At 43.8% G+C, this 25,197-nt stretch overlaps 1 protein-coding gene across 19 annotated transcripts in view; it reads left to right on the top strand.

The window, feature by feature from the left end:
- LOC128332356 (dynein axonemal heavy chain 11-like) overlaps nt 1–25,197 on the top strand; it is a 353,782-nt gene that overhangs the window by 204,411 nt on the left and 124,174 nt on the right. For 18 of the 19 annotated variants that reach the window (XM_053266643.1, XM_053266647.1, XM_053266645.1 and 15 more), the window contains 2 exons: nt 5,391–5,533; nt 11,682–11,843. In XM_053266643.1, coding sequence (XP_053122618.1) covers nt 5,391–5,533; nt 11,682–11,843 — 305 coding nt within the window. Of the gene's footprint in view, nt 1–5,390; nt 5,534–11,681; nt 11,844–20,870; nt 20,999–25,197 lie in introns of those variants that run through there. The other variant, XM_053266759.1, reaches the window with a different exon arrangement.

The following is a 25,197-nucleotide window of genomic DNA, read 5'->3' as shown; positions in this document are numbered from 1 at the left end:
TTTGTTGTTTCTGAGGTGTTGAGTTTAGATTCTCTGGTAGCAAATTAGATTTTTAATGAAAAACCATGAATCCACTCTCATATGCTACTAGAGTCTACTCTTAGAACACCTCTAGAACCACAAAACCCTGTACTTCATGGGTTAGCAACCCATGTGGGTGGTTGGCACCCTATGTGCACTACACCACCACTTGCTCTGGGTCACCCCAGTGCCCCTCTAGTGGAGTTATTGGACTGCAGAAACCTCCATTATACCCTACGAGGAAAATCTGAAAGACGTGTAACTTCATTAATTCTTTAAAAATCAGCCCTTTACAAAATTCCACTGAAAAAATTGTGGTAGCTTCCTTGCACCAACTGGGCACTACCACCAACCACACTCCACTCTGGGCCACCCCTCCCCACCGCATGAAACTATACTTTTCCTGAAACCTCCATCATACCCTATCGGGAAAATCTGAAAGACGTGCAAACTTCAAAAATTCACCAAAACCCAGCAGTTTGCCCAATTCCTTTGAAATTTTTGTGGTAGCTTCCACTCATTGGGCACTATAACCCCCACCCACTCTTTTGACCATGTGACCCATTTAGCATTTTTGCTAAAAAAGCAATGAGCATGTGGAGTACACAGTTAACAATCAATGGCAAGACACTTGGACAGGTTAGCATTAGAAGAGGCATTTTCCAAGGGGACTCACTATCCCCTCTGTTGTTTGTAATCGCCATGACCCCACTTTCACAAATACTAAACAAAACAGGCCTCGGATAACAAACATCTAAAACATCAAGTAAGATCAACCATCTGCTGTACATGGACGATCTGAAGTTGTATGGAAAGTCCCAGTCAGAAATCGAATCACTGCTAAACACTGTCCGTATATTCAGTAGCGATATAGCAATGGAGTTTGGACTAGACAAGTGTGCTGCATTAATAATGAACAGAGGAAAAATAAGAAAAACAGAAGGAATAGAACTGCCCAATGGAAGCAAGATCAAGAACCTGGAAGAGAAAGAACATTACAAATACTTGGGCATTCTCCAGGCTGATAACATCGCACACACTGAAGTTAAAAGAAAAATTGGAAGTGAATACATAAGGAGAGTTAGAAAAATCCTCAAGTCCAAATTCAATGGCGGGAACACCATACAAGCCATAAACACCTGGGCTATACCTCTTATCAGATACACTGCAGGAATAATAGACTGGACTCAGGCAGAGCTAGAGATGCTGGATCGTAAGACCAGGAAAATCACGACCATCAATCATGCTCTGCACCCCCGCAGTGATGTAGATAGGCTATACCTCCCTCGCAGCTCAGGTAGAAGAGGAATGCTGCAAGTCCATCAAACAGTAGAGGAGGAGAAAAGAGGCCTTGAAGAATATATCAAGGACAGTGAAGAAGATGCGCTTCAAATGGTCAATAATGCGAAACTATTCAACACCAATGAAAGAAAGCAGGCCTACAAGAAAGAACAAGTCAAGAACCGAGCAGAAAAATGGAAAAATAAGCCCCTGCATGGTCAATATTTGCACAATATAAGTGGAAAATCAGACATCACCAAGACCTGGCAATGGCTGAAGAATGGCAACTTGAAGAAAGAAACAGAGGGTTTAATACTGGCTGCACAAGAACAGGCACTAAGAACAAATGCAATAAGAGCAAAAGTCGAAAAATCCACCACAAACAGCAAGTGCCGCCTTTGTAAAGAAGCAGATGAAACCGTGGACCACCTAATCAGCTGTTGTAAAAAGATCGCACAGACTGACTACAAACAAAGGCATGACAGGGTAGCAGGGATGATACACTGGAACATCTGCAAAAAATACAAGCTAGCTGTAGCCAAAAATTGGTGGGACCATCAAATTTAAAATGTGGTAGAAAATGAAGATGTAAAAATATTATGGGACTTCCGACTACAAACAGACAAACACCTGCCACACAATACACCAGATATAACTGTAGTCGAGAAGAAAGAAAAACAAGTGAAAATAATCGACATAGCAATACCAGGGGATAGCAGACTAGAAGAAAAAGAAATAGAAAAAATCACCAAATACAAAGATCTACAAACTGAAATTGAAGGGCTGAGGCAGAAAAAGACCAAAATAATCCCAGTGGTCATTGGCGCCCTGGGTGCAGTTCCAAAAGACCTTGAAGAGCACCTCAACACCATAGGGGCCACAGAAATCACCATCAGCCAATTACAAAAAGCAGCTTTACTGGGAACAGCCTATATTCTACGACAATATCTATAGCAATTGACAATAAAATTCTGGCATCCCAGCTCCTTGGGAAGGACTCGATGTCTGGATAAAACAAACCAGTCAATAAGACCTGTCTGACTGTGTAAACAAGAAATAATAAAAGGCTTTAAGACTTTGTCATTAGATTTTAAATCAATTCAGTTTTGGTTAAGACGGTATAACAGTCTTAACCAAAAAATCTTCCAAAATGCACAAGCTTTCTCAAAGACCTCTTTAATGTGTAAATAAAAACATAAAACAGATGTTCAGAGTTAGCAGACTTTTGTTAGCAGAGTTAGAGCTATACACTAGTGGCTGAAATCATGATTCAGCAAAACTGACAGCAATTAGCCAATCTTGTTACAGTACCAATGTCAACCAATCCTGTTACAAAACCCCCAATATCTCATAATAAGGAAGGAGAGAGTGCAAATACCCTCACTCAATAGCCTCACTCAATTTTGGTTATTATAAAGGGGAGGGATGTATTGTATCCTATCCAGTTATCTTTTGCAGTTTGTTTGGACATTTCCCTCCCAAGGGTATTCCTATAGATAGTGTGGGGCAGGAGTCAAAGGAAAGGGGAAGGAATGTAGAAGGAGAAAATGGAGTTGTTGCTGAATAAACATTTAGTTAAATTCACATAAGATCTTCTTGTGTGTGAGGGAGGCAGCTCTAAAACAACTGCTTTTCTACTTGCTTGCCCAAAGTGAAGCCAAATTAAAACAATTCATAAAAATACAATAAAACAATAAAACAAAAAATAGAGTCATCACAATAGTAAATAACAAATCCCAAAAAGAGTGAAGCAGTAGCAAAATCAACAAGCAAAAGCAGGTTTAAAAAATGGAGCTTGTTAACAACGAAAGGCATAGTATAAAATGGTGATCCGCTCAGTATGCCTCTCTTAAAAACTGAATATAGAACTACATGATAACTGAGTGGTCTGTTGAACATGCACAGGAATTCACACTTAAACCTAAGAAAGGTGTAGAGTCCTTGCCAATCTGAAGTGCCATGCAGCCCAATCTTTTGCAGGTTTGCTTAGAAGCATGCCCCATTGAGTCCCATGGGACTTTCTTCCAGGTAAATAGAATCCTAATGCAGAAGACTGCAGCCTTAGTGACTATAAGGGACGGGGGTGGGGACTATTTAGAATTCTGCCTTTAAAAAAAAAAAATTAAAAATGCTGCAAACCAGTGGCAGGGGAAATTCAGGCCAGGAAAACAAAATCTAACTGGTTGGCATTCCTAACTGGAAACTGTTTGCAAATAAAATAATAAATAGGAGGGGTTAGATTGGAATAAAGGCAGGCTGGGAGCCAAAGGACCTCAAAATATCACCAAGTTTTAGAAAACATTCATTTGGCTAATTTGCGTAACATAATAGAGAAAGGAGGGTTTAATTTTAAAATGTAGTCGTAGTGATTGATTAGATTGATTATTATATTTGTAGCATGTGGGCATGAATGATTGCTGAGAATGGATATAGGAAATATTTTATTGAGAGTGCAATAATGCATAAGTCATGTGAAGCACAGCACAAAACACCAACACACCAACATATAGTGAAAGGGTTTAAATAATAACCAAACCAATCTTGGAAATGTTCCAGAGAAATAGGGAATAGAAGAGAACTAAACAGAGAATAATGGGCTTTAGACAATAGGGAGAGGGTGGGAGGAAATGGCTGCACAAGCTTTTGAATGCATATAGCTCTTTAATTATAATAATGATTTAAGTTTAGCATCAAGATACCCAAATATCACTGTCTGTGAAGAGCTGATAAAAAGCTGGGTTTTTTTTTAAAGTGAAGCAACATTCAGACCTGTAACATTTGGTTCAGTTCTCTATAGGAAATGCAGATATTCTATTTAAAATGTTTTTACTGTAGTGATGGCAAGAGACTCCAACTGACTGTGGAGCCAGTTGTGTCCTTACAAAAGTATGAATCATTTTGTTTGAGAGCAAGTGTGGGGTGGTTGTGGCTTTGGTATTACACTTTAGCCCTTTTCACGTGTTTATCTTCTGGTCAGTGAAGGCATGAGGAGGAAACAGGATCACAAAAGCAAGCCCCACCATATCCCAAGGTGCCAGATACCACTAGATCATCAGTACCAATGTTCTAGAAGAGCATGCACATAGAATGGGGCTTGCCACCATGATCTCCCTTCTTCCAACTGCATTCAGGAACATGTAATCAAAGATCCCTGCTGAGTCATTAAACTCACCATGGCTACAACAGTGTCACTATGTGTTCGTTAAGTGTGCTTCCGTAACTGCCTATGTTTTGACATTGCAGTCTCTGCGCTGCCGGCAAGGTGCCGTTCACATTTCTGATGCTTCCTTTTGGTTTTTCTCCTTGTGTTACAGTGCTACAACATTGGGGGGGGGAGCTGTATTTTCCCATTGTAGGAGGTTTGCACAAGCTAGAAAAGACTGCTCCCCCTGCTGGTGCCTTTGCACAACACTCTTTATTTATGGTCAATATGATCCTGCCAAGCCAAAGTAAACTACCACTGTTGTAGCATGTAGCACCCATGTGGCCTTTAGTCTGTCACTCTAGCCCCTTTCAGACATTATTAAAATAGAGACTATGCTAACAGTCCAGCGCACTGGAAGTCCCGCCCCCGCGCATCGGTCATCTTCTCCCCTGTACTGTTCACAATTTCAGTATCTGAACTGAAGAGGCAACTGCTGTAATTGTGATGGCAGCCATTTCTGTTACTGGGAGGCAGCCTCCTGATTGTGGAAATACCTGCCATCTCATTTACAAAGTCTGCCTCTTCAGATGAATGCTGTTGACATTGTGGGCTGCACAGGGGAGAAGGTGGCTTATGCGCCAGGGAGGGACGTCTGGCACACTTTCAGAGGCTGTATGGAAGTACAGCCTCTGCTATAACAATGTCTGAATGGGGCTTCTTTCTTAACCTAATCTACTTTACAGGGATACTGTGGGGATAAAACAGGAATGGGGTGACCATATATAATGCCATGAGATTCTTGGAGGAAAGACTGTATAGACATAATACTAATAATTAATAATTAATAAATACAGTGTATCAAGGGTGAAAACATAGTTGCTGACCAACCTTCAGAGATGAAATTTTACATACAGATTTCACCCCGCTCTTCTTTTTTTTAAAGGTGACATTCCTGATTTATTTAGTGAAGATGAAGCAGATAGCATAATTTCTTCAGCAAGAATGGAACTTCATGCTCTTGGCCAGATGGATTCAAAAGAGCACTGCTGGCAATTTTTCATTGACCGAATTCGTCAGCAACTAAAGGTAAAGCTAGAAAATAAGTATGGGGGGAACCATTCGACATATAACTGCTCTTGGATTATGCATACAGAATAAGTTCTAAAAACAGGGTTTTGTGACCATTATCTTTGTTAATGAGGAAAGAAGAACAATATAGAGATTTTTTTTTATCCTATCCTTTAAATCTTTAAATTAAGTGGTAAAAAATGAATTATGGAAGCTCAGTTGGGGAGCATAGTTTTGCATCCCCTTTTCACTGATAAAGAAGTCTACATCAGAGAGGACAAAATAATATCACCATTGATTTTTTTTTTAAAGGAAAATTTAGGAGCTTCGGCAATTTTATTGTATTTATTTATACATTTTATATTGTGAACCGCCAAGGGACTTTTTTGTATGGGTTGGTATATAAATGTACTAAATAAGCAAACAGATTAAAATTTATTTGATACATTTTATACCACCCACTACCCAAAGTCTCTAGGTGATTTACAATAATAAAAACAAACAAAAAATTAACACATTTAAAACATATAAAATTAACAGTTAAAACAATCAATAATATTCAGCTAAAGTATCAACTAAAAGCTTCAACTAAAAAGATTGGCTGAAGAGATGTGTCTTCAGTTGTTTCTTAAAAGCCATCTTGGATGGAGCAGCTCTAATCTCAGCAGGAAGTGTGTTCCACAGCCCTGGGGCAACTACAGAGAAGGCTCGCCTTTAAGTCGCCACCAGATGAGCTGGTGGCACCTTCAGAAGAACCTCCCTTGATGATCTTAACAGGTGGCAGGGTTCATAACGAAGAAGGCATTCTCTTAAATACCTTGGGCCCAAGCTGTTAAGGGCTTTATAGGTGATAAGCAGCACTTTGTATTTTGCCCAGAAACCTATTGGCAGCCAGTGTAGTTATTTCAAAACAGGAGTGATATGGTTTCAGTTGTTAATCATATACCCTGTTTCCCCGAAAGTAAGACCTACCCCGAAAGTAAGACCTAGCAGTAATTTCTGATGTACCGCTAATATGCCCTAGTGCATTTTTGGGGCTAAAATTAATATAAGACACTGTCTTATTTTCGGGGAAACACGGTAGGATAGACATGGAAGCATCAAACATGTATAAGTAATTTTTCATATATGAGTAACCCCACTGAATAGTTTTTCTAAACTTTTCATATGAGTAAAGTTATTTGTGCACACATTTTTTTAAATAACAGATGTTCAGTCTTTGCGTAGAAAGTAACGTTAAAAGCAATTAATGTTCTATACTGCTTTAAAGCATCATGCCCCATGCCATTTAGCACTGTAACAAGATAACCTCACATAAACATCTTGAAGTTTGTAGCAGTGTAGAATTGTGTTTCATGGCACTGCAATTAGTGATTCAAACTGAACACATCCTGGGGCTATTCTGACGATCAGCAAAAATTGGGCTAAGAGAGCCTAGCCGATTTTTGCCGATCGTAAGAACCACCGGGCTCGGCTGTGAGCCCAGTGGTTCTCAAGCGGTTAACCTGCTCAAGTACCCCTCCCCTTAGCCCGGGTTTGCGGAGCGAGCACTCCGCAAACCCGGGCTATCTGATCGTGAATAGCCGTGGTGCGGCTCCATGCCTCGGCTACTCACGAGGAGACCCCTGGAGAGGCGGCAAAAAGCTGCCTCCCGGCTCCGGGGATCTCACCAGCATGCCCCGTGCACTCGCGCAGGGCATGCTGGAGCTTGCGGGGGCCAATTAGCCCCGGCTCCCTCCAGCCCCCGCCGGCTCCGTCACGGAGCCGGCAATCGTGTGGACGGCTGATCCGGCTGCCCAGGGCTCCCTCCCTGCTCACCCTGCAAAACTGGGTCTCACGAATCGTGAGACCCGGCTCTCTGACTGCTTCTACAACTTATGCATCCTGACCAGCATTTGAAGCCTTGCAGGTCCACCAGCAGAAACATTCCTGCTGATCAGTCAGCACTACTGCAAGCGCAAGTGTCTGTGTTTTATAGCTGCTTCATATAAACAAAGAAAACAAAGCTTCCTATCTTTAACTCTGGTTTGTGCAGCTTGCACAAACCGGATGACACATTGGAGTCTCCGGAGCCTCAGTTTGGTAAGTGTACAAACCGAGGGTTCATCCAGAGGTTTGGGGGATGAATCAGAACTGAGATTCAGTCCGGGAACCGTGGTTCTGATAATTTGGATGTCACAGAGGGCCAACATGAGATGGGTTTGTTTCAGGGTTTCCTGTGATGTCCAAAGGTGGCCATAGATACCTTGTCTGTGAACATAGGGGTTTCTACTTTAAAATCACAGCCCTGAGTCAACACACTTCTAATCTCAGGTGTTCCTCAACATTAAGCATTAATGTTAAGCAAGTTCTGACTAGAAAGTAAAATCAATTCCAATAGATGATTAGGTCACTAGAGTACCGGTGAGCACATGGTCAACCAAAGGTTGTGTGAATTTTCCCATCCATTACGAGAACTAGAAAGATTCATTCTTCATTTTAAATTATGAATATTTTTTCTATCTGTGTTATGTCTGTCTACACCCTAAGTTTTCGTATACAGGTGTGAACCTCATTATCTGTGGGGGTTCGGTTCCCATGGATTTCCACAGGTCATGGATAACATGGATAACATGGCATTAAGTCTCAGGCAATTGGGAGTTTAGGTTCCTGCAGGGCAAAAAAATGGCTCAAAAAAGGCTAACAACAGCTAAAACAATTGCAGTAAAGTGCCATACCGTGCTCTGCAGATCTTCACCTGGCCAGCAATGTCACCCAGAAGCCGCAATTCCACCATTTTCCCATGATAAATCCCCCCCCCCATAAAAGAGCCACAAAATGGCCCTGCACCGCAAAATGATGGCTGGAAATTACCTTGGAGATAATTTCCAGCCACTCTAAAACCACAGATATATGAAATGTAACCCCTTTCCCCGCACACATACTGAGGTCGGGTATCAATTGTCCGATTACAGACATGTGGAACTGCAGATGTTGGGGCTGCGAATGGCGAGGTTTGCCTGTACTGCATTAAATCAATGTTTTATGTTTCTCCAAACTATAGCAAACTATCTTTTTCTCTGGGGCTGGTTCAGACGTTACATGAAACCATGGTTAAATCTTGATTTCACGTGACTTCTCCAAACCTCAGAAGCATGTTTTCCCCCTTCCCCTGGCTGTATAAGCCTCAGATACATTATACTTCCAACACAGACTGAAAACAAACTAGATTCACCTGTGGTGTCCAAACCAACCAGTTTTGGTTTGTTCTAACCAACTTCCTAAATCTGAACCCAAGGTTTGACATATGTTTCAGATCTAGGTTTAATGTAGGGAAATGGATTGGAAAACTCCAAGATCAATAAATTTAGAAGTCATGCCCAATCTTGGTTTGTTTTTAAATACAGTCAGAAGTAGATTTCTTCTGGGGCTCACATGGGCAGGGGAGGTGGGAGCACACACTCCCAGGGCTCAGAAATATGACATGAAACCAAGATTTAATGTAGTTCCACATGATGTCTTAACTAGCCTTCTGTTTACTGGGTACCACTCAACTGCTTATCTGGTCTGTAAACTAGTGCTCAAGGTTTTCTTCTTAGAGTATGCACTTGATGCTCTCTTCCCAACACTATAGAGAAAAAATTAGAAGCAAATGCACTTTTTTGGCTGATCAGTCCTTTTTTTAAAGCCAGAACTAGCAAAAACCAGTAGCTGGGATGCATACCATATTAGGAAGTGATGACAAGAGTGGGTCTTGTGGTAGCAAGCATAACTTGTCACCTTTGCTAAACAGGGTCTGCCCTGGTTGCATATGAATGGGAGACTACATGCATGAGTACTGTAAGATATTCTCCTCAGGGGATGGGGCCACTCTGGGAAGAGCATCTGTATGCTTGCATGCAGAAAGTTCAATGTTCCCTCCCTGGCATCTCCAAAATAGGACTGAGAGAGATTTCTGCCTGCAACCTTAGAGAAGCCGTTGCCAATCTGTGTAGACAATACGGAGTTAGATGGACCAATGGTCTCTTGGTATATGGCGGCTTCCTGTATCCTGTATTCCTGTTACAAAAGGTTTATGTCCTGCAGTGAGAAAAGTGAAAGCACGTCATCTCTGTATTTTAGACTAACCATCTCTTCTGCACTGCCTACTATCCTGAAGAACAAATCTCAGTTCACCTGTTTTGCTGTTTTTAAAGCAATGAAGTCAAATAATCTAGCACAGTTGTAAAAACATCAAAATATCAAGACCATGTCACTGCAGCTTTGGGGCATAAACTGCTGTGTATAACTACATTATAATCCATTGCCATTGGCACTCAATCCAGTTCTCTCACATACCTTGTATTACCATTGTGACCTTGCCACTTCCTTTCAGACTTTCTCCAGAAGTCTGATCAATACCTGCTGTGTCTCCATTCTTCAGATGATGGATAGCTTTGGTAACTCTTTAATCTTTATTGGTCTTCTATCAAATTCTTCAAGGTGACTTTCAGATTTGGATTCCCCATTGGTCAGTCTGGGGAAGTTCCTTTTTAAGAGATAAGGACCATCTAAAGGCATTGCTTGTTTATGCCTATATCCTATGTAGTGCACAATTGCAGAGTATCCCATGCATTGACCGTAGGACTTCTCGCCATTGTCTCATTGACATTTTTTTTTAATTTATCCTCCTTCGAATGTGATTAACCCAAATTCAAATCCACCATTCTGTCTGCTTTGCTTCACTGGTTCTAGTAAAACTCTTAGCAAAGTGTATGTGCATAAGAAAATAACATAAAACATTTTTGCTTCTAAAATATTGCATTGTCCATGCCAAATTGCCAGTGTTTTGATTAATGTGTATTTAGGCACAGTTGACAGTATTGCAACGGGACATGCCTTCAGAGTCCTGCCCATGAACATGGCCTTGCCACCCCTCCTTCCCATTCCCACCCCATGCACCTCCTCCAAAATTCCCATCTTGAAGGTTGAGAGATCCTGCAGAATGGTATGGGATGGGGCAGAAGGGGATCCAGCAGGAAAGGGAATCGGGAAACTGGGGATGCTTTATGCAAGTGGAAATGCCTTTCCTTTTGTGCAAAGCTACTTTGGATCCAACCTAGTGACATGGCTTTCTTTACTATCCCCAAACAAGATGGCAGCTTATCAATTTGAGGTTTTCCTAGCAAACAAGGGTGATTCTGTATACTCACTTGTGTAACAATGGCAAGTTTAAGGTGATAAGGCACCAGGAATATAGGCAACGTTGAGTCACCTTTTGTGACTTCTGAGGAAGTGGTTTAAAACTGACCGAGTACAATACTTCTTTTGCCAGACCATTGTTACTATCTATGGCATCAAATGTCTAAGAGGACCACAAGTGGCTATGAGCACCACCCAGTCAAAGAATATTTAATTCCCATTTATTTCAAGAAAATAAATTTAATGCTGTTATTGAAATTAATGGGACCTAAGGATATGGGGAAACCATCTGAGAGTTTTTTTCTGAATTTTATTTCCTTGGGAAGAACCTGTAGGGGAAAAATGGCGGTTCAGTCCCCAAATAGCAAAGCAAAATCAATTTGGTAAGAAAGCAGGAAAGCAAGAGGTCTTGAGATAGTTCTTTAATATTGAAGAATTACAAGGATTTGTTTAAAGAAAAGGTTTCAAGCAAATGTGAAAAAAGCCTGCAGCTTAATTTCAGCTGTAGCTCATGACTGAAGAGAGTCCAAAACAAACAGCCATATCTGGAGAGACAAAATGCAGACCAACACTAGAAGAACAAAGAGGGGAGGATTCCAGCACTTTTATCCATGATCCTAACCCACCCACCCCAGTGGTCACTATGAGACATTGAAGCTGAGAGCTGATGCTGCCAGGGTCCTAGCTCCAACAGAACCCTGAACCTCTTTTCAAATTTCTTCAATCAGTTAATCACTGAATGATTAACTTTGGCTGGATGGTGCCCTAAGTGCTCTGTAACAATAAGAGTTCTGCTCATTCCTGCCCACTGAAGACTGAGATACTGAATGGATGGTAAGTGCACAGCTGGGAATTGGAAAGTGTTGAACCAACTGGTTTAGGGAAACACTTTTTAAGGTTTTGCAACTAATTAATGACATGACTGATACCATTAGTCTTTGGACTTTAATTTGGAGCCTTGTTAATGATCAAGGAATCTCTCATGGGAACAGTTTTTGCTTCTCAGGTTGTATTATGCTTCTCTCCTGTGGGTTTCACCTTGAGAGCAAGAGCGAGGAGATTTCCAGCCCTGGTGAACTGCACTGCTATTGACTGGTTCCATGCCTGGCCATTAGTGGCTCTCCAGTCTGTCAGCACCAGCTTCATTGATAAGATGGATTTACTCCAAGTAAGTACCACTTGATTTGTTTGTTTGATTACCCATGAATTTTGAAATGTTTTACTTTGCAAGATGACCCCCACCCTTTTTTTTTTTTGGACATACAGAAGTATATAGACTTTCTGCTCACAATAATTACTGGTTTGGTTTTCACAACACATAGTTACAAAAAATTATGTTCCAGGGAATCATTACTATTGCACCTCTAAATGCAATAGAAATTTAATGGGCAACAGAAATGTTGATTAAAATGTTTATTCATTCATTCATTCATTCATTCATTCATTCATTCATTCGATTTCTAAACCGTCCTTCCAAAAATGGCTCAGGGCAGTTTACACAAAGATATAACAAACAAATAAGATGGAAACCTGTCCCCTAAGGGCTTACAATCTAAAAAGAAACATAAGATAGACATCAGCAACAGTCACTGGAGGTACTGTGCTGGGGGTGGACAGGGCCAGTTGCTCTCCCCCTGCTAAATAAAGAGAATCACCACATTAAAAAGTGCCTCTTTGCCAAGTTAGCAGGGGTACGTTAGCAGGGGTATACCCCACATTCTCTTTCCCAACAGCAGGACTTCCAAACCAGCTACCATCAACTCAATTTACAAACAGTACAGCAAAAAACAAAGGATGATAAAATGATATAAGCAATGTCAGGGATAATGGGAGTAAAAACAAAATTCAGGTCCCTATTCTGAAAAGTGGGATAATAAACATGCTTTTATGATGCAATTAAATACTTGTAGTGATGGGGCCATCTGGGCGCCACAGGGCAGAGAGAGAGGAAGCCTGGATGTCACAACAGAGAAGGCTCTGTCCTGCATACCCATTCACCAAGCCTCTGCTTTCACTGCTTTATGTATATATTGTGCAACACTGCATAGAGATGGATTCCCAGTCCATGCTGGACTTCCTACACATGATTAGGCTTGTGCATTTCGATTCAGGCACAAATCGATTTATGCCTGAAAATAGCAATTTTGGATTATTTGTCTACGAATCAAAACCAGAATTAGACCTCCGATAATTTTCGTTTACAAACTGAAATGACCTCCTCTCTGATCCGAATTTTGTTTGCTTCGGAGCTCCATTTCAGCATTGCAATTGCATTGCAAATTGTCCTTTTTGTCTCTCCAGCAGCAACTGACTGAGTGTTTGTCAGAAGGATTAGCATAGCAGAAGATAAGATATACAAAAAGGGACAAATGAAGACAATGACATTCCCTTGGGCGATTTAGTTAAGAGAAATGTACTGTATTGTTGTGATGCAATTGTGTGCTGAGAATGAAATGATTAAGTTGAGTTAAGAGCAGCCAATCCATTGTCAACTCTGTCTGGGCTGCTGAGATTGCAAGACTTGCTTTCCTCCTGCCCCCACCCCCACCCCCGTTTTCTCCCTCTTTATTATTTTGTGTGTAATGATTAAGATTCCACATGCCCTGTCCTGTTTGCATTTAAAATATCTAAGCCCTTGCAGAAAACAAAACAAATTAACAAAATGCCAGCAAGGACACTGCTCCAAGTCTCTTTCAAGGTATATGGGAGGCACAAGCTATTATGCTTGGTTAAAGCAAAGAGCATACACTTGCTGCTGGGTTATTATTAACACACTGGGAAGTAGCTCTTCTTTTACAATTGGACCAGTTCAGAGTGCACGCAGTAATATTTTAATTTCTGAGCTCTAATGAGCTTAATTCCAAGCAAGTATTCACTTTCTACACTTACAAGTGGGGCTACCAGATGTTTGAGGCCAATGGACTCAAAGGGGCAGCCCTACAAATATAATATTTAATATGAAATGTCAGTTTGGGTGTTCCACTCAATTTCCTGGAGAGATCTTTTAAAACTTTCTTATTTAGGTTGAAGACCCAATCAGTTCCATACTTCAGCTCCTGCCCAGTTGCTATGTAATTCCACATAACTAAGTTCTCTAATTGCCTGCCACCACCCAGACTCCCATGGAATTGGCCTTACGGCTGCTTTCTTAGGAATTGTGAAAGTTGGAGTGTCTTTGGGGCAGATTTGGGGCAGAAAGGGGTCTGCTGGGGCAGAACAGTGGGTTGGGTGGAAGTGCCCCAAGGGGTGCCTGCCACCACCCAGACTCCCATGGAATTGGCCTAAGGGCTGCTTTCTTAGGAATTGTCAATGTGTCCTTGGGGCAGATTTGGGGCAGAAAGGAGTCTGCTGCGAGAGCCAGCGTGGTGTTGTGGTTTGAGTGCTGGACTAGGACTGGGGAGACCCGAGTTCAAATCCCCATTCAGCCATGATATTAGCTGGGTGACTCTGGGCCAGTCACTTCTCTCTCGGCCTAGCCTACTTCACAGTGTTGTTGTGAAAAAAGAAACTTAAGTATGTAGTACACCGCTCCGGGCTCCTTGGAGGAAAAGTGGGATATAAATGTAATAATAATAACTAGCCAACCCCGCACAAAGCATCTGTGCGGCGGTTTGGGGCTGGCTGTTTCTCCCTCCCGCTTTCTCCTGCCCCCGGTCTCTTCTCTCTTCCCCTTCCCTCCGGCCTGCACTCTCCAGCCCTCCTCCTCTCCTGTTCCCCCCCACACACAGAGACGTGGCGGGCGGCCAAGAGGGGCCCTGCTGCCGCTGTTCTCTCTCTCTCTCGTCTGCCCGCTGCTGCCTTTCTCTCCCCCCACCCGCTGCCCACCGCCACCTTTTTCTCCCCCCACCCGCTGCCTGCCACCACCTTTCTCTCCCCTGCCCGCCGCTGCCTCTCTCCCCCGCCCACCGCCGCCTTTCTCTCCCCCGCCCACCGCCGCCTTTCTCTCCCCCGCCCACCGCCGCCTTTCTCTCCCCCGCCCGCCGCCGCCTTTCTCTCCCCCGCCCGCCGCCGCCTTTCTCTCCCCCGCCCGCCGCCACCTTTCTCTCCCCCGCCCGCTGCCGCCTTTCTCTCCCCCGCCCGCTGCCGCCTTTCTCTCCCCTGCCCGCTGCCGCCTTTCTCTCCCCCGCCCGCCGCCGCCTTTCTCTCCCCCGCCCACCGCCGCCTTTCTCTCCCCCCGCCCGCCACCACCTTTCTCACCTGGTGCCCACCGCCGCCTTTCTCTCCCCCCGCCTGCTGCCCGCCACCGCCTTTCTCTCCCCCACCCACTGCCCACCACCGCCTTTCTCTTTCCCCGCTTGCTGCCCGCCATCGCCTTTCTCTCCCCCCTCCTCCACCCGCCAGCTGGCCAGAGGCCACTGCCAGCACTTTCTTCCCCCTCTCCTCCTCAGTCCTCACTTCGGAACTCTTGCAGCTTGTCGCGAGAGTTCCGTCGCCAAATCCTGGGCACGCATGTCCCAAGAGAGTTAAATATATAGATATAAATAACAGTGGGTTGGGTGGAAGTGCCCCAAGGGGTGCCTGCCACAACCCAGACTCCCATGGAATTGGCCTAAGGGCTGCTTTCTTAGGAACTGTCAATGTTGGAGTTTCTTTGGGGCAGATTTGGGGCAGAAAGGGGTCTGCTGGGGCAGAACAGTGGGTTGGGTGGAAGTGCTCCAAAGAGTGCCTGCCACAACCCAGATTCCAAAGGAATAGGGCAAAGGGCTGATTTTTTTGTGATTTGGGCAAGTTTGAGTGTCTTTAAGCTTTTCCCGCAGAGGGAATAATGGTGGTTTCAGCAGCCCCATAACTGCACTTTGGGGGCACTGGTGTGGTGCTGAGCGAGTGGTGGCGTAGTGCACAGAGGGTGCCAACCACTCCCCTGGATTGCTAACTCATTGGGATACTGGGCTATGTTGTTTCTGAGGTGTTGAGTTTAGATTCTCTGGTAGCAAATGAGATTTTTAATGAAAAACCATGGATCCACTCTCATATGCTACCAGAGAATCTACACTCAGAACACCTCTAGAACCACAAAACCCTGTACTTCATGGGTTGGCAACCCATGTGGGTGGTTGGCACCCTATGTGCACTACACCGCCCCTTGCTCTGGGCCACCCCATTGCCCCCCAAGTGGAGTTATGGGACTGCTGAAACCTCCATTATACGCTATGAGGAAAATCTGAAAGACGCGTAACTTCATTAATTCTTTAAAAATCAGCCCTTTGCCAAATTCCTCTGAAAAAATTGTGGTAGCTTCCTTGCACCAACTGGGCACTACCACCAACCACACTCCACTATGGGCCACCCCTTCCCCCCTGCGTGAAGCTAATACTTTTCCTGAAACCTCCATCATACCCTATGAGGAAAACCTGAAAGACGCACAAACTTCAAAAATTCACCAAAAATCAGCCGTTTGCCCAATTCCTTTGAAATTTTTGTGGTAGCTTCCACTCATTGGGCACTACAACCCCCACCCACTTTTTTGGCCATGTGACCCATTTTTTAATCTGAATTAATTCAGATTCGGATTAATCCGGATACATAACAAAACTGGGGTGATTCGGAAGGCTTAATTTCGGACAAAATACAAAATGGGGTTGATTCGGATTTGGTACAAATCAAAACAGAAAAAATGCAAAATGCACAACCCTACACATGAGTCCTTCAACTAGTCAAAGTGCTGTCTGTACCATGTGTCTGCCCGAGATGGCCATATTTGTCATGGCCCAATTATGATCTTTGTTCTTACTCTTGTCTGCTTGTGGCTCCATTCCTATCCAAGCTGTCCCATTTCTTGTCACTCCATCTTTCTTATTTTCCCCACTCCAGACAGCATATGTCTCACCCGCTTCTCATCTTAGCATAAACCCCTAATTCCTCATCTCATTTGCAACAAAGCATAAGTATACGTGCCATCCCTTCTCTGCTTTTTGAACATATGAATCTTCCCTTTGTTAAGTCAGACTATTGATCCCTCTAACTCGGCAATGTCTAAACTGACTGGCAGCAGCTCTTCAGGATTTCAGCCAGAGGTCTTCCCCAGCAATTCCTGGAGAAGCCAAGGACTGAACCTGGGAACTTCTCCATCCACACAACACGCTCAGCTACAACTGCCTCCCCACTGTTAAAATGTAGCTTGTAAGCTCTTTAGGGCAGGGACCTGTCTTTTCTTTTTTTTTTAACTTACTACAGTACTACGGTGGCACTGTATCAATAAATCATCACCACCACTATTATCATTATCTTGTGAGCTGAGTGCTCTAATTTGCTCCCTCTTAGCTATTCACTCTCATTTCAAACAAAGAAATAGCATGGAGTTCTGGGCTTTCAGCCATGAGGGGTGATAGGGTGTAAGAAGCTCATGGGCTCTGTTATATTAAGGGACCCCGTTCTAGACAGTTGTAGATGGGAGTATGTCAGCACCAGTTATGCAGAAACCAGCATTTTGAGAGCTGTGAGCACTCTCAGACACAGCATGACCTCAAGTAGAATCAAATAATTATTACCTGCTTTTAAAAAAAAAAGACTAAAGCAGACTATTGCCTAATGACAATATTAAACTGCAAAGGATTTCGCTTTTACCTAATGAATAGAACCATTTGTTTCAAATATAAAAGCACAATGAATGGCAGCTTTCCCGTTAAAAGCAATCCCTCATCCTAAGGGAAAAGTTTACTTATTTCTAGTACCATATTTTTCAGTAGCATTAACATTGTGGAAATAGAGCAATTATCCTTAAATTACAGAGCTAAATATTGTGTCACAGTTGTAAAAAAAAAAAAAAGGTATTGTTATGTGCGCCTTCAAGAAATTTTTTTGCTTCATAAAAGCTACATTTCCAGGATTTCAGTCTCAGCAAGGTCTCTTTTGTCAACAAGCTACCATTTCAACTAAATTAAGTAATAGTGTTCATGCTGTATTTTATACAGAGGAATTGTACAATTGTAATACATAATCCCTCAAAAAGATTTTTTGTTAATTGGGAGCAGGCTTTCTGTTCTGCATATTAATCCAATACAAACCATGACAAGTCATGATATAATGAGAAGTTCTGTTGGCATCGTCTTTTGCATTTAATTCCTGGTTTCTCAGTTGAGCTAACTCTCTCCTGTTATCTGAATATTTGCATTTTCCGTGAATAATAATAATAATTATTATTATTATTATTATTACTAATTAGTACTACTCTCTTGTTTACACAGTCAGACAGGTGTTATTGACTGGTTTGTTTTATCCAGACATCGAGTCCTTCCCAAGGACCTGGCATGCCAGAATTTTATTGTCAATTGTTATAGATATCGTCGCAGAATATAGGCTGTTCCCAGTAAAGCTGCTTTTTGTAATTGGCTGATGGTGATTTCTGTGGCCCCTATGGGTGTTGAGGTGCTCTTCAAGGTCTCTTGGAACTGCACCCAGGGCACCCATTACCACTGGGATTATTTTGATCTTTTTCTGCCACAGCCTTTCAATTTCAATTTGTAGATCTTTGTATTTGGTGATTTTTTCTATTTCTTTTTCTTCTATTCTGCTATCCCCTGGTATTGCTATGTCGATTATTTTCACTTGTTTTTCTTTCTTCTCGACTACAGTTATATCTGGTGTATTGTGTGGCAGGTGTTTGTCTGTTTGTAGTCGGAAGTCCCATAATATTTTTACATCTTCATTTTCTTCAACTTTTTCAATTTTATGGTCCCACCAATGTGTGGCTACAGGTAGCTTGTATTTTTTGCAGATGTTCCAGTGTATCATCCCTGCTACTTTGTCATGCCTTTCTTTGTAGTCAGTCTGTGCGATCTTTTTACAACAGCTGATTAGGTGGTCCACGGTTTCATCTGTTTATTTACAAAGGCGGCACTTGCTGTTTGTGGTGGATTTTTCGACTTTTGCTCGTATTGCATTTGTTCTTAGTGCCTGTTCTTGTGCAGCCAGTATTAAACCCTCTGTTTCTTTCTTCAAGTTGCCATTCTTCAGCCATTGCCAGGTCTTGGTGATGTCTGATTTTCCACTTATATTGTGCAAATATTGACCATGCAGGGGCTTAGTTTCACATTATTGACCATTTGAAGTGCATCTTCTTCACTGTCCTTGACATATTCTTCAAGGCCTCTTTTCTCCTCCTCTACGTTTGATGGACTTGCAGCATTCCTCTTCCACCTGAGCTGTGTGGGAGGTACAGCCTATTGACATCACTGCGGGGGTGCAGAGCATGATTGATGGTCATGATTTTCCTGGTCTTACGATCCAGCGTCTCTAGCTCTGTCTGGGTCCAGTCTATTATTCCTGCAGTGTATCTGATAAGAGGTATAGCCCAGGTGTTTATGGCTTGTATGGTGTTCCCGCCATTGAGTTTGGACTTGAGGATTTTTCTAACTCTCCTTATGTATTCACTTCCAATTTTTCTTTTAACTTCAGTGTGTGCGATGTTATCAGCCTGGAGAATGCCCAAGTATTTGTAAGGTTCTTTCTCTTCCAGGTTCTTGATCTTGCTTCCATTGGGCAGTTCTATTCCTTCTCTTTCTCTTATTTTCCCTCTGCTCATTATTACTTCTTCTTCTTCTTATTATTATTATTATTATTATTAATTGTTTACACAGTCAGACAAGTGTTATTGATTGGTTTGTTTTATCCAGACACAGAGTCCTTCCCAAGGACCTGGGATGGCTGGATTTTATTGTCAGTGTTGTTGCTGTTATTATTATAGATATTGTTGCAGAATATAGGCTGTTCCCAGTAATGTTGCTTTTTGTATTATTATTATGATTTATTAAATTGTATCCTAAGCTTATGAGCTTCTAACAGAGCAACACTCCACAAAGGGTTCGTATGCAACCCATTATTATAATTATTCAATAGGCTTGAGACTAATTAACATTGTAAAATGAATGGTCCACAACACCCTGATTACTAGAAACACCTGAAAATGGAACATTTGTATAATGCTCTTGAAATAGGGGCTCTGAAGTGTGCTCCAAAATGGTTCCAGTACATCTACATTAACCAAAAAGCTAAAATTTGAGACACACAGAGACCAAGAGGTTGTACACAAGACCTGAATCACCGCCAGGAGGGGAGGAGTGGTGGGGAGGCCAGCTCTCCCTCTCCCATTTGCTCTGCCATTCGCCGTGGCACACGAGTGGCAGAGCAGGGAGCCAGGAGCATGGTGTATTGAGGGATCCTTCCTCAGCTGGGTGCTCTTGCCACCTAGCTCACTGCATGCAGCCTGAGCATACACTCAGCCCTGGTGCCAGGATGAAGGGCGCACTCTCACCCTGGCTGAAGACCAGGGCAAAAAGGAGGGTTAGGCAAGGTGGGAGTGCTGGGATCGGAAGTGATCCCAGCACTCCAGACGAGCAGCCTAACTCAGGTTGGGTTGCCCTAGCCTGGATTAGGCTGCTTGAGAGAACAGCTTTCAAATATTTGATTTTGAGCACACCATGGTTGTTACAAAAGTATGAACATGTTTTCTGTTTTCGTTGCTTCTTCTGACAAATGTTCCATAATAAATATAGAGAAGAACATTTTAAATATGGTGAGAATGACATCTTTCTGTCTTGAGCTTGTGATACCTGTCAAGTAATCTGTGTACAACTGAACAGCTACCAATATGATGTACATTAATCTCATTGCAGAATGAGATAATCTTCTTCCACATTCCACTGTATCAGAAGAAGCCTTTGATAATATCAAAGTTCAGATGCCACCCTCATCTTATCTCTGCTCTGTTGGTTCATTTGTAGTGACACTGAAAACACATCACTTTGAGGTTTTGTATAGCCAATAAGGATGTGCATGGAACAAGCAGGGGGTGGCTCAAAGGTGTGTGTGGGGGGGTACCTTTAAGCAGAGGCGAACTATAGGGGGCGGGGGGGCATGTGCCCCGGGCGCCACCCTGGTTGGTCATGTGGGGGGGCGCCAAAAGTGCCCCCGCCGATCCTCTGGCTTTCCTTTTTTTTTTTTAGCAGCAGTCCGACCACTCCAGTCCGTGGTGCCCCCCTCGCCCGGTCCCGGCGCCGCCCGCCCCCCCATTGCTCGGCTCTGGCACGCGGGCGCCTAAAGTGTGTCGCGCGGCGAATCAAATCTTCGTCACAAGCAGGCAGCATAACAGCAAGTACTCTGTCCGTACTCCCAGTCCCCGCCCTGCCACCAGTCGCGCGCATGCGTGGTGCTGCTGGTGTCCGACTCCTCCTCCCAGCTCACTCCAGCACGTGCGTCGGCGACGAGGCAGGGAGTCGGACTCGGAGCGTTCTGCTGCTGCCTGAGGGGCAGCTGAGCACACAAGCAAGCACAGAGTTAACGGCCGGCGCATATAACACAAAAAGCAACCTAAAGCACCAGGACAAGGTGTGTGATCACTGATTATTTTTGTGAACTTGGTCGGGCGGGGCGGGCTTGGCAAATTTGCACCTGGCTGGGCTGTTAAGTTGCGTCACCCGTAGTTCTGTCCCACTCTCACTCCCACCGTGACCTGTTGAAGAGACGGGAGATGTTTTGTGCTCTATCTTTGTTCTGGCGGAAACAAGGCGGGCGGCTGGAGGGTGGGGGCGGATACACGTTCAAGCGAGCGGCGACCCAGTGGCCTCAGCAGCTCGCTCGGAGTTCAGCCCCCAGAGGGGCAGCCTTATAGGGGTACACGAGCCCCTGAGCACCATCATGCTAGGCCCCTCAGCCTCGAGTGGCTCAAACTTCCTGAGCCGCCCAGAGAACAATTGCAATGGTGTGCGGGAAGCTAGAAGCCGAGTTGCTGTACCTCGGACCAGCCCGGACAGTGGGACGAACCCTTTCCCTGCTACTTGGCGAGGGGAACCACTGTCCTCTGGAGAAGGGAGCTGGGAAGTGGCACCATCCCCTCGAGTGTGGAGGGGAGACGGGGGGAACGGACGCAGCGCCCTGCTCGCTCCGGCTCTTTCGTCGGGCAGCAGCAGCAGCAGCTAAAGAGCGAGAGCCGGAGGAGCACAGCACTGCCTGCTCTGTGCGCCTGCCGAGAGTAAGGTGCTGCTGCTGCTGCTGCTCCAATTATTGTTAGTTACATTTGCACTAACGAGGAAGAAAGGAGGAGGGAGCACAGAAGCGGAAAGGTGTGACCAGAGCTGCACAGAGAGGCCTTCTTAGTATGCTTGCCTCTCCCTCTCTATTGGCTCCGCCTCCTGTCCCTTTTGAAACGATCCCTGAAGACATATTTATTCACCCAGGCAGGCTTTTCATTAGATTTATAGTTAATGCTGGGTTTTAAATGATATTGATGTGAACAACTTTAATGTTTAAATGATTTTAATTGTTTAATTGATTTCATGTGTGTCAGTCTGATGTATGCTGGGGGGTGGCGGGGGGCGCGGCGGGGGGGGTGCAATTTCAGTGCTTGCCCTGGGCGCCGTTTTCCCTAGTTACGCCTCTGCCTTTAAGGGTGGGGGAGCTTGCTCTTACCCCTCCCACCGCATTTTCCCCCACCAGCGCTGCACTTTAAAAGGGCCCATTGCCTTGTTGGACTTGAAGTGACCGGATGTACCTGGCGTACATGCACACCTTGGGCAATTCCGGACAAAGCAACAGGGTGGGAGGGAAGTACGCTGCTGCTCCGCCGGACCCTTTTAAAGTGCAGTACCAGTGGGGGGAACACGGCGGAGGGGGGGCTTAAAGCACTGGTCCCCACCCTTATAGGTATCCCCCCCCCACCTTCAAACTGGCTGAACCACTGGTCTTTTCAACCTGTCCAGAGGCCTGTAAATGGGCCTGTAAAAGGGCCTCTGAACAGGTTCTTGCATATCCATAATAGCCAATTGCAATCCAAGGGTGCATTTGAACAGAGATGCTAGTCTACTCTGTAATAAGAACTGGAAATGCAACTAGTTCTGGAGAGCCCATATATTTTTATATCTGTCCATCTTATGCACATAAGAAAAGAAGAAAACATGAAGCACCCATTCCAGATGCAAAGGAGGAGACCAAAGTCCTTTAAAAGTGCTGTAAAATTTATTTATTGAAGCCCAATGCGTATTAGCCAAAGCCTTCTTCAGGGGCAGGCTAGGGCGAACCAGGGCCTTCCTATCCTGGTTCCCACAGTGGCCAACTAGCTTCCTCTGGGAACCAACAAAGGCTGCCTCTGAAACTGGGTCATCTGCCGATTTCATCTATCAGTCTATTTTCTGCATCCCTATCCTGCCTTTCTGTGAAAATATCCTCAAGATGACAAATAGAATTATTGAACATTAAAAGCAATGGCTGACATCTACAGCAACAAACTGCACGTGGAACAAGCAGAATTGCACTAGCACAAGAGGATGGCTTAGTTACACTAAAAAGCAGGGGTCTGCAAAATTGTGATACAGCAGTCTTGTGCATAAATTCTCATTAAAACAAATGAGGTCTTCTGCAGTTAACACAACACTAGTCTGGAATGCAGGCTCCAGACTTTGTGCAGGTAGTGCTAGCACAATGTACTTCCTCGTGTGATTGGTTGGTCTGGATGTTGGTCAGTATATCCAAACTTAACAATTTACAATCAAATAAAAAGCACAGTGGCCAACATGATATACAAGCCTGACGGAAGGCACAAGGGCACTGCTGCAGATGCCAAATGCAGATGTTGCCAACTGCCAGCTGACCAAGCAGCGTTCCTGCAGTTTCCTCCGCTGTGGAAACTACTGTGGGACGCTGCTTGCACCACTGCCAGTCAGCAACAGTGGCACCTGTTCCGATGTCTGCAGCAGCAGCAGCATTCAGATGCCTTCTGTTAAGCTTGTCTATCTTGGCAAATAAAAATATTTTCCAGTCAGTATAGCATAATCAATATAAAAACAGTAGTCGTCAGAATTTAAGAAACGTCTTTAAAAGCCCACCAAAAGACAGGTAGTAATGTAGCCACCTGAATTTCTTTGGATAGGGCATTCCAGTGTCTCTGCCACCACCCAAAAGGCCCCATCTCTTGCACTCATCTACTGTACCTTTAACAGTGGGAGGATATAAAAGAAGGTTTCAGTAGCTTATCTGAAGGGGAGGACAGTTTCATGTAGCTGAAGGCAATTTTTGAGATACTCTGGTCTGAGACTATTAAAGGTCAGATAAACCGATCAGGGTCCAGCTTTAAAGGTCAGATAAACAACAGCTGAATAGAGCTCAGCAACAAGTTGGTAACCAGTCGTGGTAGTGTAATATTGGAGTTCTATGTCCAGTGTTAAATGTGAGTGGATTATTTTGTGCACTGGAAGATATGCTATCCGACTGGGAAAGTATAATGGTGACATCAAGGGTGCTATTAGGCAGGGACCTGGGGGCCCAGGTCCGTGGGCCTCATCTGCTAGAGGGCCACATGATGTTTCCCAAAGGAAAAGACGACCCCTTTTATATTTCCATAATGTCCTGGCCTAGAGTTCTGAGATATGGCACAGATATAGGACAAGTTATCAAGACTCTGTGTGTGTTAACTTTGAAGAGGATTTGTCAATCCTTTGATTTTTAATGATTTTTTGAATTTAAAAAAAAAAAAAAAACTTCAAAGAAGTCCTGCAAATGGTTTGTCTTATGACAGAAAACTGCAAAAGCTTCTGGAATTGAGGCCCCCACTTGGACCATCATTCCATCCCAATGTGGAAGAATCTGCCCAATGCCTTCATAGAAAGATCAAAGGGTAAACATTTTCACTGCCTTGGACCATCATTCCACCTCCATGTGAAGGATCTTGCCCTTTGCCTTTATTTTAAAAAGTGCAATATCTCCGCCTTCACATTTCCAGATTGCCTGGGCTTAGAGTTCTGAAACTAGACACACACATGTAGCCCAAGATGACAGGACTCTGTGTGTTTTTATTTCAAGGAAATCAGTCAATCCTGTGATTTTTAATAAATTTTTCCTTACTGCAGTAAAACTGCCAGAAATAGTTATCTCTATCCATAGAATACTTCACACCTAGTGAAAGTAGAACTGACTGTTAGATCTGAATAAACTTTTTTTTTACAAATGCACTATGCTCAAATTGGTTTGTGATCCAAAAGGTCTGCATGAGAACTATGAATGTGATGTTGTTTTAATTTATTTTCCTTAGTAGGGATGTGCAGAATGGTCTGAGCTCAGAACATTTAGAGCCTGTTTAGAGCTTGGAATGGAATTACAAGTTGGAGTGTTCTGAGCGTTCCAAGCACCATTTTGGAGGCTGTTTTTCCCTTGATGACACTGGCTTCCGGTTGGCTTACGATCTCCTTGCTTCTTGGTTGGCTTGTTATCATACAAAAATTTGTATTATAACAAGCCAAGCAAGGAGCTCGCAAGCCAATCAGAAGCCAGTGTCCGAGCACACTGTTCTGAGTGGTTCGATTTGAATTTGAACTGAATTCAAATCAAACTGCCAGTCTGAGAACCGGTTTGTTAGAATTGGCCAGCAGTTCAGTTCATGCCTTTTAACCAGGTTAACATGTTTGGCCCAGTTCGACCCAGTTTGGGATGCTTGTAAAGGAGAATCTGGTAAGTATTCCCCTTTACAAGCAAAGGAGGATCCCTAGGAACTAAAAGGGGATGAGAAGGGCAGGTGGGGGGGGGGGGGCAGGAGATCA

Source organism: Hemicordylus capensis, chromosome 1, assembly GCF_027244095.1.
Source record: "Hemicordylus capensis ecotype Gifberg chromosome 1, rHemCap1.1.pri, whole genome shotgun sequence".
In the NCBI taxonomy this organism is placed as follows: domain Eukaryota; kingdom Metazoa; phylum Chordata; class Lepidosauria; order Squamata; family Cordylidae; genus Hemicordylus; species Hemicordylus capensis.
This window is presented reverse-complemented; position numbering and strand designations above follow the sequence as displayed.